Source organism: Vespula pensylvanica, chromosome 1 (assembly GCF_014466175.1).
Source record: "Vespula pensylvanica isolate Volc-1 chromosome 1, ASM1446617v1, whole genome shotgun sequence".
In the NCBI taxonomy this organism is placed as follows: domain Eukaryota; kingdom Metazoa; phylum Arthropoda; class Insecta; order Hymenoptera; family Vespidae; genus Vespula; species Vespula pensylvanica.
Window position 1 is genome coordinate 13,645,702 of NC_057685.1, and position 14,913 is coordinate 13,660,614.

General features: G+C 33.0%; 2 protein-coding genes across 2 annotated transcripts; both read left to right on the forward strand.

The window, feature by feature from the left end:
* Positions 1-1,584: 1,584 nt before the first annotated feature.
* LOC122634840 (trichohyalin-like) lies at positions 1,585-11,897 on the forward strand. Its single transcript, XM_043824192.1, has 8 exons — positions 1,585-1,918; positions 5,672-5,715; positions 5,798-6,259; positions 6,351-6,593; positions 6,765-6,941; positions 7,017-7,110; positions 7,326-9,943; positions 10,066-11,897. The coding sequence occupies exons 1-8, from the start codon at positions 1,843-1,845 to the stop codon at positions 10,225-10,227; spliced, it is 3,876 nt and encodes a 1,291-aa protein (XP_043680127.1). The 5' UTR covers positions 1,585-1,842; the 3' UTR covers positions 10,228-11,897.
* An 806-nt stretch (positions 11,898-12,703) lies between these two features.
* On the forward strand, positions 12,704-13,628 carry LOC122634834. Its single transcript, XM_043824180.1, has 3 exons — positions 12,704-12,937; positions 13,033-13,145; positions 13,216-13,628. Exons 1-3 carry the CDS (start codon positions 12,767-12,769, stop codon positions 13,571-13,573), a joined length of 642 nt encoding a protein of 213 aa, XP_043680115.1. The 5' UTR covers positions 12,704-12,766; the 3' UTR covers positions 13,574-13,628.
* Positions 13,629-14,913: the final 1,285 nt, after the last annotated feature.

The window sequence follows — 14,913 nt, forward strand, 5'->3', positions numbered from 1 at the left end:
GAAACGTGCAAGAAGGATCCTAGATAATTATTTATAGCGCGTCTTATCACAATGAATAATTAGTAGTAAAATATACAAAAACGTAGACCCGTCATTACGAAATATCAACGATCGTGTACAGTAAATAATATAATTATCATAATCATAACAATACACCATACGATTAAATGTTTGTAATTCTAAAGTAACAGAGATGATGTTCCATTGTAACGTTTAAGTCCTGAATGGATTCCTATGCAATAGATTGATTGAAATATTAAAGTAAAATGTATGCAACGAGAGGGTGGGGGCGGGGGCGTGTCTCAATAATTCTTTATAATAAACGATTATGACACGCCGTTATAGATAAAATTTCTATTAGAAACGTATTTCATATAAACTATTGACAATGGAATATGTATGTATTTGATTCTTTTTTTGTGCGATAGATCAAATATCTTTTTAAAGTAACTGTTTCCTTTTTATTTTCAAAATTAAAGTCTTATCGTGCTTCATATTAATAAAATTAAGAGGATACATAGTAGTTAGAGTCGCTATTTAGGAAGTTTAATAAGAAAAAAAAAAAAAAAAAAAGCAAACACGTGTGGTGAATAAATACATTTCAATGGAAGGTTTAAATAGTTTGAATCATTTTTATTTCGAACAGATGAAAAAGGTCATGAGAACTTGTGGTCTCAAATTTGACTTACTTGATTCTGTTAATAATCGTGTCAATAAATCAAAGACTCTTGATGTAAAACGTAAAGAGAGCTTCCTAATAAATATATGTGACGCGTAAATCGATAAAAATAACGTTCAAATTATTCGATTATCAATCCAAAAACAGCGAAATCAATCCGAATTAGGCGCCACCTGGAGTTTGAATGTCCGAATGAATTTTAGCGAGAGCGCCCCTAACGACAGAAAACATTAATACATGCGTGTAGAATAAATTACGAACATTAGAAACGCGGCCCCTTTCTCCTGATGATAGGCTACATTCCTTACGTACATGTACGAAAAGTCTTTATATGTTCACACGTGAATGATCATTCGATTATTTATAATTTTAAATGTTTGCATTATTTGAAAAAACAGAACACTTGTAGTAAAAATTACACTGATATAAATAAGGCTTTTCACACAATATATTCAAATTTAGCTTCCTTTTTATCAAAACATATCAAATCGCTTTCCTTCATTCCCTTTTAAATTCGAGTTGAATTTCTTTTTACGCCTTATTACATCGTGAAATGTGTGGAGAATTTTTTCAACTTGTTCGACAAAATTACGATATTATTATCAGTCCATATAAACAATTTGTTGAATTAAAGCTATGTGCATATGAACAATCGATCGAAAAGACAAAAGGAAATGAAAAGAATTTCAGGATCGATGTGTATATCAAATTTATAAGTTATACTTCGAAATAAATGGAAGAGATACAATTTTATAATAAAATAATTACAATCTTTTCCGATTTAATCCGATAACAGATATGCTGATTGGAAGGAAAGAATGAATTTGATATTCGAAGGGGAAGCGCCACGAGTGGTTTACGCAGGAAACTCTAGTTGTGCGAGAGGGTGTAAGGTTGTTGGAAAGGGTGTTCGCGGGGTGGAAAAAGAGGGTGTCTTTCATAGGAAAGGAACGTAGGAGAAGAGGTCTCATCTCAGTGCGCGTTCAGCCGTTCTCTTTACTACTTGTCATCGGTGAATGCGTGCACGCGCCCGAAAAGATAGGCGGGAACATCGCGGACCTGAGTTTTTCAATATGATTTTAAGTTACGTTTAATCGATCGGTCGCTTTCGCGATATGATTGAAACGAAGTGATCGAGAGAGAGGAGGAAACAGCCAAGAAGCATGAAACGTGCGATGTCTCCTTTCTTTTCCCCCTTCTTGCTATTTTTCCTCTTCGTTACAGCAGTTTTCATCGTTGGTGAGTTTTTCTCTATTTATCGAAGAGAGATATAGAAAATAGCGATCAATTTAGTTGTCTCTTTCTCTCTCTCTCTCTCTCTCTCTCTCTCTCTCTCTCTCTCTCTCTCTCTCTCTCTCTCTCTCTCTTATATTTCGTTTCGAAAGGATAAAATTTTACAAGGTCGACAAAAGACATATTCGATGATGTTAACACCGTCAATGTCTATGCACTCTACTATGCCCTCTCCATCGTATACTTATGGACAACTAGCAGTTATTTGCGGAAATTCAATCGTAGACTATGGTAATAGTGAGACCGACCGATGTCACGGTCAGTTAGGATACCTTAGGGTAGGCCAATCAAGAACCTACACGAATACCTTCGCAGTTTTGACGAGGTAAATGCCGAACGATATACAACAAATAAAAAAATTTCCTTATATCGATTAATAAATGTCAATCATCTTCGATGAATCATTAACGCTTTCCGCGAACGGATGAAATAATTTTTTCTCGTCCCGATATACGATAATCGAGTTACCGATAACCATATTGCTAGGAATGGTACAATCGTATTAACTAGTGGGAATTAGATTTTCGAGAAATTTTTTATTGCATCGATGCCAATCACTTATTACATCTCTGATGCAATCGATTCGAGAACGTCAATTATCTATTATCTCATATATTTCCAACTCGTTTTCTATTTTCCAAAAAAATAATTCATTACTTTTTGTTTTTCTTTTCATTCGTTAATACCTGCTTGACGAGAATAAAACTAACGAGAATGCTGCGAACGAGAATTGGAGAATCATTGTTATATCGTAGTAGTTGGGTTAAAGTGGGTCACGAATAATGAGGTCCGTATAATGGACGTCGAGCTTCGTTTAGTAAGAAAGGCACGACGAAAGAAAGGAAAAAGAAAGAGAAAAAGAGAAAAAATAATTTTTGCATCATATAATATGCCTATGAGGCAATCTCTGTAAAATGGCGTGTTCTCTCTCTCTCTCTTTCTCTCTCTCTTTTTCTCTCTTTCTCTCTCTCTCTCTCTCTCTCTCTCTCTCTCTCTCTCTCTCTCTCTCTCTCTCTCTCTCTTTCTCTGCCTTTCTATTTAATTCGAGTATAGAATTCAAGTATCTCAAGGGAGAGACAGAATAGGATGAAAAAAGACAGGATGGATCCGAAAAAGAAAAAGAAAGAAAGAGAGAGGGAGGAAGAGAGGAAGAGTAGAAAGAACAAGGGAAAGTAGAAAGATGAAGTAAAAGAGTTTGTTTCAAGGACCACGTCGGCACACTCGATTCTTTCAGAGGTCATGAGATCGATATTAAGCCACTGCCCATAAATACAGAGGTTCCTCACGAAAGCAGGCCAAGTCGGTGTTTTCTTCGCTTTTGAGTCTGACCCACTTTGTTTTTTTTTTCTTTTTATTTTTTTATTTTTTTTTTTTATTAAAAGCTAACAAGTTTTAGTTAAGGAACTTCGTAGTATCGTCGACTTAATCATTTTTTTTTCTTCCTTCTCCTTTTTTTATTTATCTTTTTTTATCTATCGACTTAGTCAAGAATTTTTTAAATAACGAAATTCCATGAATTATCAGAAATACTTTTGTGGAAAATAAAAAAGGGAATTTAACGAATGTCAGCTTATCTGCGACTTCTGTACATTAATAGATTGTAATGCAACGTATACAAAAGTAGAAAACAAAATGTAAAGAAAAAAGTATATTATTAAACATGAGAACGAAACTCTACGTTGCTGTATGTTCACTACCCGATGCGTGGGCATAGATGTTTTCTTTCTCTTATTAGTCGAGTATAGTTATAAAGAGAAGCGGATACCGACGTAAAAATATCCATATTTTTTTCTTCGATCACGTACATTCAAAGAAAGGAATGAGTTTTCTAGAGTCAAAGGAAATATCGATTCTATGAAAGTAATATCAAAGAACGTTGTCTACCATCTGCTGGAAGAGGTCCAAGTTTTCGTTGGAGAAAAGACGATAGTTTGGTTTTTATTATAGAACATTCTCTTTATTATCAGCAAGGTCTTCTATTCAATTATTTTCATCTATTATATTGGATCGATTCGTGAATATAAATGTTCTTTTGAATATAAAGTTTATATTACAATAATATAAATAATGTAAAAGTGTTATTTCTGTATTCGAAATGATGAAGTAAAGAATTCTGTTTATAAAATTATCATATTTATAAATAAAGGATTTTATAAATAAGAAGTTGATTACAATAATAAAGCGATTATTTACGAATCAATCCGATAACTATGCAAAATGATAAAAAGTAGTCAATTGCCTTTAGAATATCGCGTTTATAAATAAGGAATGTTTACTTTAACGTTAAGGAACTCTTAACTTCTAACAGCACTTATTTATGAATCAATCCAATATATCTTGTTGCTATTAGTAAGAGTACTGAGAAACATGAAATTGTGATTTGAAAGCAATTATCGATTAAAGAATGGACGTTGTTGGCTTTTAGAAAAGAGGGAGAGAGAGAGAGAGAGAGAGAGAGAAAAGAAAAAGGAACATGATGGCGAGAGTTGAACGAGGTGAGGAGGGCTTCGACATAGGTGGAAAAGCGTTGTTATCGATCGAGCCGATAGACGGCAAGTCAGGTGAATATCGCGAGGGAGTACTTGGACCTGGCTCACTGGGTTAAAGTGATATGTAATATTCACTGTGACTACAAGTTGGGCAAAGTGAACGATGTAATACCTACGATAGTATTCAAGCGATCGTCTGATTTTCTCTCAAGGGAGCTATAATATCTTTGACAAATTATTTGCTAAGGATATGCACTAAAGAAATATTTTTCAAATCTATCCGTATACCGGGTTCTTATCGGTTTATATACCTAATCTATCATTAGCAAGATGAAACTATAGAACTTTAGAATTCTCGGTGATATGCTGATGCTTGCGATGGACCGATAAAAATGTTTTTATAAAAAAGACGACGTTTTTAGGGCAAACAGTTGAAATAGCAAGCCGAGGTTATCGAGGACGATTAAATGGAAGAGAAATGAAATGGAGTAGAAAAGAGATTAGGGACTGAAAGGACGATCGAGATGGAAATGAATTTTTTTCAACGTTAGCTGTATTCCAACATTCTATCCTGTTCTTTTATTTTTATAATTTTTTCTCTCTTTCTCTCTCTCTCTCTCTCTCTTTTTTTTTTTGTTTTCATTCGATCAACATCGTTCAAACTCGATCGAATACCTTTATCGAAAAAAGAGTAAATCTCTTATCTTCTTTATTCTCACGATCGATTCCTAGTTCCGTTTCTATCTCCGCTTCTAATCTTCATAGAACATCGTCGTAATCTTTAAGTGAATTGATATCTATTATTATCAAGCTTAGATCAAGATCTCTATTTTTTTCTTCAAATTTTTTTTATTAATCTATATATTTTTCTAGACGATATTATACCAGAGACTAAAATGAGGGAAAAGAAATTTCTTTGAAAGAAAGTAGACTCTGAGGTATCAAATCTAATCCAATTGACCGAGTTCTTATCTTAGTCTATTTTTTTTTCCCTATTTCGGTATTTCCGTTAGTATTAAGTAAACTTTATCAAATCATCGTCTTTCGTATCGATCGAACGCGCTAGGAAAACGCGACGATGTTCGTCGTTCGTGAAGCGCAACGTCCTATTATTGATCGACATTTTCTAGCAGAGTAATGTTTCCATTAAATTAAGTTACGTACTGGAACGTAGAAAATGTAAGGATTTACTTTTTTTTTTTTTTTATAGTTAACGGCAAGACCGAGTTAGAATCTAACGCGGATGATACTTCGGTAAGTAATTTCTATTAATTGAAGATAGAAAATGGATTTTTTCTTTTTTCTTGAAATTCTTATCATGATCGTTGCCGTTCAGATTCTCGTTGAGCAAAAGAGCAGTGACGTTAATTCGGCGAACGACTCTTTGAAACACGTGAGAGATATTGAGGAGAAAAAAACGGAGGAGGAAGATGATGAGGAAGATGATGGAGATGGCGATGGAGACAACGACGGGGACGAAGAAAAGGAAGAGGAAGAAGAAGATGCTTCGGGAGAGATTCAGGAAGAAGAGGAGGAAGAGGAAGAGGAGTACGAAGGAGAGGAACGAAACGAATACGAGGATGAATTGAAAGCTTTAGCAGAATCTCACGAAGCAATGTCAAAGGACGAGACGAAGGATGAGACAAGAGACGAAAGAACAAATTCGAACACGAACAATTCCACAGCAGCGAAAAATTTCGAGTCGCATGAAAATGTCCTTGAAAACAAGTCTGACGAAGACGTAGCTTCCAATGAAGCTATTACCGATGAGTTACCAAAGAAACACGAAGACAAAGAGGTTGGTTCGTTAAAAAAAAAAAAAAGAAAAAAAAATGGATGAGAAAATAGAAACGTATAGGAAACTTCTTTCGCTGTTTTTTCTTTTCTAGGTAGCAGATTTGTTAAGGTATAAAAAAGAAAAGGACTTGCGACAGAAAGAGAAAGATGGTCTTAGAAAAAAAAAGAAAAAGCGAGTACCGACTGTGAAGAAAGAATTGAGCACGCAAAAAGAGATTCTTCTTGCTGGTAACGAGACGCAAGTTCTAAAAAGTCTCGTACCTTCGGAAGAAACCTTTAATGGTTTGAACGAGGAAACTGAACAAGTGAAGAGAGGATATTTTGGGGAAAACGAGGTGAGAAGTGAAAATAAATCTTTTTGAGCATCGAAATGCATTCAGATACGTTAGCTTATTCATTTCTATGATTTAGATGCAGGTATTATATCAGAGAACTTTTCTTTGTTCCTATTAGAAGAGATGGAGATCAGCTGATGTTTTTTCAATAACATTTTTTTATTCATTTAGAGAGCAAAGGATAAAAGAATGTCCATTATTCAAGAGGATTCTTATTGGAATATGTCCAACGAAATCCCAGAAAAGTTCGATAACAGACAAGATATTTCAGCGAAAAATTTTAGATCGTATATTTTAAAAAAATGCAGAGAGGAGCAAGAGAATGAAGAAAAATTGCACGAATCAAAGGTAAGAATCGTTCAAAATAATTCCACTTTACTTTTCAAATCGAATTTCTTTAATTATTGAGACTGTTTATCGTAGGATCAGAAAGATAATTTAGTGAAATGTTTATTGAAGTTTAAGAAGAAATTAGCTAAAGATTTGGAACGATGGGATAAAGTACACCAGTTCTTAAGTAAGTTAACGAACGTAATAATTATTTGATTTATTTAACCAAGAAGTCACAAAAAAGTCAAAATATCGTTTATAATTCATGTACTTACTTTCGATGATCAATAATTCAATTACAAAATGAACATATATAGATATTAATAATGACAATCTAATTCTTTAGATAACTACGGCGATTTCCTCTTAGATTAAAATTAAAAATTGAATTCTTCATTTTAGTGAAAGTAAAGGCTGGTTTAAATTATTCGAAGAACATGCAAGATATTGAAAAGAAAAATTATGATGGACCATTAACGACTTCCTCTACGGTGACCGAGGCATCGCAGGATGAAAAGGAACGTAAGAAGACAAAGAAGAAGAAGAAGAAGAAGAAGAAGATGAAGAAGAAAAAAAAGTTGCAAGATCGTCGTTCAACAATGACAACGACTACGAAGGTAGTAACATTTCCGTCGACAACGACGACGATGTCTCCGTCAACGACTACGTCCGTTCAATGGCAATTATTAGCCGAGAAACTTTTTGGACCTCCTTGGCAAGAGAACGTTAGGCCTGAATCGGATGACATCGCCAAAATTCGTTACTCGGTCGATTCGAAACCAAGAACGATTACTTCGTCGTCGATTCGACGATTTATCGATCAGCAGGATGCAACGAATAATCGAAAGGAATTAAATAAAAAATTAAATAAAAAAACAAGGGAAAGACAACCCTTGTTATTACAAAAAGCACATCAGTTGCCAGGTAAATCGAATCTCTTCCCGTTCGAGAAAATAAATACACATCGTAACAGATTCGATTCGCAAATCGATCGTTTAGGGGAGTACAATGGACCGGAGCGAGTTCTTCAGCGACTTCGTTTCGGTCAAATAATCCCACCACCTCGAGATTTCTCTCGGGAGAAGGATCAAGAGGATTATCAGGATGACGATGGACAAAGAGAGGAAGAGATTACTCACAATCGAGAGCATAGGCCGCCTAATCAGAATTTTGCAATGAGTAGAAGTTGGCCGGATATACCTTTGAAGTATAATAATCGGCCTTGGAAAGGAGACAGATGGGATGGACCAAATGGACGTACTAAGCCATCGAGTTTACCGAACGAATGGTCTTGGAAACAGCCGCAGTATAATAACAATTTCTGGCCGGCTCGTGGTAGGACTTGGCAATCGATTAGAAACTATTGGACGCCGTTGGATAACGATTATGAAGAAGAATCGAATTTCGTATCGAAAAATCGAGTCGATCGAAATTGGCGATGGAGAGAATCACAAGAACGAAGACAAAGACAAAGGCAGGAACAGGAACAGGAAGAGGATGAGGACGAAGGACGTTTCTCATATCCATGGGAATTAGAAGGGCCTAATGTTTGGCCAGGTTCACAATCTTTTCAAGTGAAATCACCATGGTCGCAAACAGAAAGCAGTCAAATTTCTAAAACTCATGATAATATCGAACGAAAGATAATAGCAACTCCATGGGAGGATACCAAAATCAGACCTTACGAATCACCGAAATCAACGACCAAAATGGCGAGACAATACGGTAAAAGTAAAGTTTCCTTACCGAAGATTAGTATGGCAACTTGGAACAGTTTGACTTCGGATCCAGCGACTTGGCCATACAGATCCTCGGATACGAAGCCATGGCCGAAAGATGAGAATGGTAAATCGTACAATCCTAATGCAGATTTGGTTAAGAAATTGGGCCTAGATAAAGACGATGGTACGATTTGGCAGAACGAGGAAACTGTGAAGACTTATAAGATACCGAACGATCAATGGGACCCCTTACAAACAAATTCAAAGAATTCGTCGAACCAGGAAAACGAATCCATTAAAAGATACAAGCTACCAAAGGATAGATTCGATTTTGATATTTACGATGTCAAATCAAAAAGTATGAAAGATTGGACGAAGCCTCGATCCAAAGAAAATCGTCAATTTGAACCGTTAAACGATGACGTTAACAACTGGTATCGTGACAACGAACCAAAAACAATGTGGTCTACTAAAGATGCTTTAAATTCTAATTTACCAAAGATACAATCAGTTGGTGCCTGGGACATGCCTCCTGATAAATCTACGTGGATGCCCTATCGATTTGAACCTCAAAGTGATCCTTTCAACGAGAATCCTACAGGACCTACGATCCGACGTTGGTTTGAATCGAACGGAAGTAGCAGCTCGATTCCAAATTACGCAAAACCTATCAACGGAGTTGAGTTATGGTCTCCAAAATCTAAAAATGTAGATCTTTGGAACAGAGAATACGATTTATCGCAAGACGAATCTAATATTTCCGATCGTGGGTCATCAAGATCGAATAAAGTTATTAATTGGCCGTTCAAGTCTGAGAACGATTATTCGAACAAAGAAAATTATGCTTTGTGGGATCGGAAACGTAGCTTTGACAAGGGCCAACCTGAAAACGTAGATTTAGGAAAAGGTAATCATGATGTATCCTCTAATGACGTACCGTCATTGAAAGCAAACGAAACGAATAACGGAATAGATAGTTCGAAGGAGACTTTATCGTTACATAAACCGAACAACTGGAATAACACTTACGAAAGAGCTAACTCATGGCCTTCGAAATGGAAACAATTTAGTTATCACAGAGTTACCACTCTGCCAATTTCGAAACCAGGAACGGTATCGAACATCTCCACAAAATCGAGAAACGCTTTCGTTGCTGTCTCGGCAGTTGCATCGCCTAAACACGCGATATCGAAAAACGATATCGTAGAATCTCAAAATAATCAGAGAGATCTTTTCGAGAAACAATTGGAGGATCTTAGACAACAGAATTCATGGAGTTTAAAAGCGAACGCTATCGAGGTAAGATTTATTTTATACGATAAAAATAAATCTTGTTTTGTACGATAAAAATAAATCTTATTAATAGTAACTATTCTTATGTTATCTTTTCTTGTTTTTTTCTTTTTTTATATCTTCACAAGGAATCTATACGATCGCCGACTCCAACGGAAAGATTGACGATTGAATCGACGATTGGACCGACGTTAACAAATATCACGAATTTCACGTCCATGGTACACCGTCCGGAAGAAGAAAAACTTCCGAAATCTGCGAATAAAGAATATCAGATGCATAATAAATAATCGAATAATATGGAGACCCCGTGAGAATTTTGTTTGTTCTCGTAAGAATTTTAACTATATATAAATGAGAAGTTTGATTCAATTCTTAAATAGTTCCCAAGGATGATACTTTGAAAGAAGCTACCTAATTTTAATATTTCGTGACTTTGCGTTAAAATCGACGAGGTTAATTTATCTCTCTTCTTAATGTACTTTTTAATTATCAATTTGTATATTTTAATCGTTTCACGCATTTTAAGTAAAACGTATAGCTTTGTCACATATATATATATATATAATTTAATGACATATATTAATTACATATATTAATTCTTGTAAATAGGCTTCTTTGAATACAGATTACGATATTGACAGTTCGTGGCTTATTATAAAACTATGAAAAAAAAAAAAAAAAGAAATAACAGGGTCTCGGCACAAATTCGTTGAACGGAAATTTTAATCGTAAGACACGATTAGAATAAATTCTTTCATTCCCACCGTTCGATTCTGTATAGACTCGACTTAACTCTTCAACATTTACTCGACTTGATTAATCTTTCCTAAGCTTTTACATAATAAATTTCACGTATGAACGGTCCTATACTCGTGAAAAACTTTTCGGAATAATAATTTTCATCTAATAATTTCTACGACATGAAATCAGAGATATCGAATGATGTGATGACTTTATAAATTATAAAAGTCTTCAAGCCTGAAACATTATGAAAGATATCAAAATGATATTCACGTATGAAAAAGGTCATCGAGAAGTGATGTGTATATACATATAGGTACATATAATATAAACACAAGAAAATTATTAAATAAAAATAAGAGGAAGAAAGAAAGAAAAGAAAAAGGTAAAATATCGCGACTGAATGTTTGATCAAAAATAGTTGTACGCACAACGTATAGGTATCTACATATGCTGTGTAGATATATAAATATAAAAATATATATATATATAAATATATATATATATATACACATATACATACATACATATATATACATATATAAATACATATATATATACATATATACACATACATATATATGTATATATATGTATATATATATACACATATATTTAATTGTTAGAAAAGTTGATGAAGTCTCGTTGTGCTAATTTATGTTAATATTTAGTCCGAAAAACTCTGTTTGGAATGATTTCCGTTCAGACACACGGATTCTATATATACACATGCATATATATATGTATCTATATACATACAACGTATCTGTCCAAGTATATACAGAGAATATATACGTTAATAATTAACATTCTCATGGGCTTTCCGAGCATTGGCTCGACGAGATCGAATATACATGATCTTAAACATTTGTCGACATACAGTGGATTGTAGTTCGATTGATATGTTTAATCCTCGAATGGTCTATATAGTATTCAGCACAGAAAAATAAAAGCGTAACAAATATTAAGAAATATTTCTAACGTAAAAATGGAAGAAGCGTAATATATCGGACGCGTTTCAAATATCTACAAGAGTTTCGAATGCTCGATGAGAAAATAATAAATATATCTCCCCCTCTCTCTCTCTCTCTCTCACCCCCCCCCCTATGTATACGTATGTTCGTGTAGGATCTTCTGTTATCAAATCTGTACTTTAATTCGTTTCAAGGAGACGAAAGCGGGAATAAATGTCATACGTTGTATATTCTTCATGGCACTTTGTTTTTCGAAATATTTATTTTCCCATTTCTTAGAATATCCCAATCACTAATAGAACGAATAAACGATGTTGCCAAAACATTTACATTTACGAAAGCAAAAAAATAATAATAAGAAAGACAAAATCTCGAGGGATATTATAAAAACAGAACGATATTACAAACGTTTGTCTACTTCGCGTTTGTCGCGTTGTTCAGATAAAAATTAACATAATCAAACACAATCCATGTTCGACAGAATTTTTCATGGTATTAGTCACGAAACATCGTCTACTCGACAATCGTCACATGACGACAATCTTGATAAACACGAAACTTATGCAAATTAATTTTTCTCTTACGAAAGCTTTAAGAATGAATTGAAGGAAACTTTATGGAAAGATCTAATCGATGAAATTTAGAGCTTATCGTTGATAGATAATGAAAAAAATTCACCGAACGCATAAAAAATAGTTCACGATCAAATTTACTTGATAATTACGATATGTTTACGTATTAATATCAAATGAATTTATAGAGAATATTAAATTACAGATTAATGAAAAAGTTATGTAATATAATTAAAAAGATTTCGATGATGAATTAATTCGTAAATTATTCGTCAAAACGCTAATAATACTCTAACGATGCTATCGAAATTAGATTGTCTCATAAAAAAAAATGTATAAAGATTAGTAATTAAAAATCATTGACGAACCTTTTTATCTTATTTATCTTATATTATTAAGTAGCCAAATATATCTTATCCCAAAGATAATCTTCTTATCTTGATGAGGGCGTTTATATAAATACTAATTCATGAAACGTAAAAAATTGAATCGACATTAATTCATTGCCAAACGGAGATTATTATCCGAGTATAATCACAATGTTTATTACAAAACTTTTCATTGTCGCGGCTTTAATGGCCATAAACATCGAAGAAATTTATGGACATGGTATGTTAATGGAACCCGTTAATAGAAGCAGTGCTTGGAGGAAAGGATTTCGTGTTCCACCGAATTACGACGACGATGGAAATTTCTGTGGTGGTTTGAGCGTGAGTTCTTTCAACGTTTTCCCTTTCGTAATTTATTTCGATATGGTGTTAAAGTTTTCTTATTGATCGTAATCTCAATTGAAAAAATTCTACAGGTACAAATACAAAACGGTGGTAAATGCGGAATTTGCGGTGATAATTACATTCTACCACAACCTAGACCAAACGAGAACACTGGACTTTATGGCACGGGTACCATCGTCAGAAGGTAATTAAAATGATTCGACAATTTTTGTTAATAATATAATGTATGATATTAATATTACATTGAATTATAGATATCAAAAGGGTCAAAAGATCAACGTTGTAGCACGTATCACTGCGAATCATTGGGGTTATTTCAAATTACAAATATGTCCTCTCTCGAATCCAAAAGAACTTGAAACCGAAGAGTGCTTTAATCGATACCCTTTGAAATTAGAGGATGGATCAGATAGATATGTGTTAAAGAGTCACGCTTCCAAAGATTACACCATGAATGTACTTCTACCAGATAATCTTACCTGCGAACATTGTGTTTTGAGATGGGAATATTTTGCTGCAAACAACTGGGGTATTTGCGAAGACGGTTCTGAAGGAATGGGATGTGGACCTCAAGAAACTTTCAAGACTTGTTCCGATATCAGTATTTCATAAAATGTATTCTAACTGCAGATGATGTTCGTTAATAATAAATTTTATCGATTGAAAATATATTTTATTTATTTTACTTCTTTTACTTCTTCTGTTTCATTTAATTATAAATACAACTACCGATATTTTCTCTTATACATGTTTTAAAAGTGTATCCGAAAATTCCTGATAAAAGATAATTTTAGTTATTGAATATTTTCTACAAGACATATTGTATTTATTAAACAACACTATGGTTACTAATCCTTTTTCGGCATGAAAAAAATAATTCTTCAAGTTGACATTCACTATAAAAAAATATTATACCATATATGTTAAATAATTATTAGTTTAAGAAATATTTATAAGCGTTAACTTATTTTGAGCTTATGCTGCGCTTACTCTGCGCTTACTATGCGCTTACTCTACAATTACTTTGCATATTTGTTTCAAGTCTCCATACCTTTTCTAATACTAGAAATATTCCCATGTAAATGAAAGCCGTAGTTATTACTGTAAGAAAAATTTTCTTCATTAAAAAACGAATTTGTTTATTAATTATTTATTAATTTATGTAATTTTATAAATCAATCACGATTTGAAATTTTAATTCGGAAAAATAAGATGAATGAAATTCGTAAGAATTTGTTTATAAAAATTGTTTATAACAAATAGTTAATTAATTATTAACAATACACTCAATAAATAAAGAAAAATTTGCCCTTTAAAATGGTGTTTGATTCAAGTCTCTACGACTTTTAGTTCCGGAGATATTTCCATATAAAGGAAAGATATTTATGTTGACCCACTAACCTATATAATTTCATTCAAATTAGTTCAGTGACACACTGACCTATATAAATTCCAAGAATTTACGCAGCTCAGCTGATCTATACTATATTGTTACTACGAACAGATGTAGTGCATGAATTATGAATGAAAATTTTTCGAAGGCGATATCTTCGGAACGAAACATCGTAGAAACTTGAAACAAACACTGTTTTCAAGTATAATTTATTCTTTATTTATTTAAATATTGCAATTATATCGATATAATAAAATCGATTTTGTTAATAATTTTTATAATCGAATTTTTTTTCTTTTCTTTCGTAATAAAAGAATAACTTTAATGAAATCATTCAAATTTTTATTATAATTATGTTAATTTTATTTTGTTTATTTAAAATAAATAATAAATAAAATAAATAAAATAATTTTTATAATCGAATTTTTTTCTTTTCTTTCGTAATAAGAAAATAGCTCTAATGAAACCTCTAATAAAAATTTTTATTATAATTATGTTAATTTTATTTTGTTTATTTAACATAAGTAATAAATAAAAATCATGAAGTTTGTTTAATATA

Bases quoted from the DNA above. Each gene is read 5' to 3' on its own strand.
- LOC122634840 (XM_043824192.1), top strand. From the start codon at position 1,843: ATGAAACGTGCGATGTCTCCTTTCTTTTCCCCCTTCTTGCTATTTTTC. The intron at 6,942-7,016 runs GTAAGAATCGTT...TGTTTATCGTAG, and splicing joins AAAAATTGCACGAATCAAAG to GATCAGAAAGATAATTTAGT. The intron at 9,944-10,065 runs GTAAGATTTATT...TATCTTCACAAG, and splicing joins TAAAAGCGAACGCTATCGAG to GAATCTATACGATCGCCGAC.
- LOC122634834 (XM_043824180.1), top strand. From the start codon at position 12,767: ATGTTTATTACAAAACTTTTCATTGTCGCGGCTTTAATGGCCATAAAC. The intron at 12,938-13,032 runs GTGAGTTCTTTC...AAAATTCTACAG, and splicing joins ATTTCTGTGGTGGTTTGAGC to GTACAAATACAAAACGGTGG. The intron at 13,146-13,215 runs GTAATTAAAATG...ATTGAATTATAG, and splicing joins ACGGGTACCATCGTCAGAAG to ATATCAAAAGGGTCAAAAGA.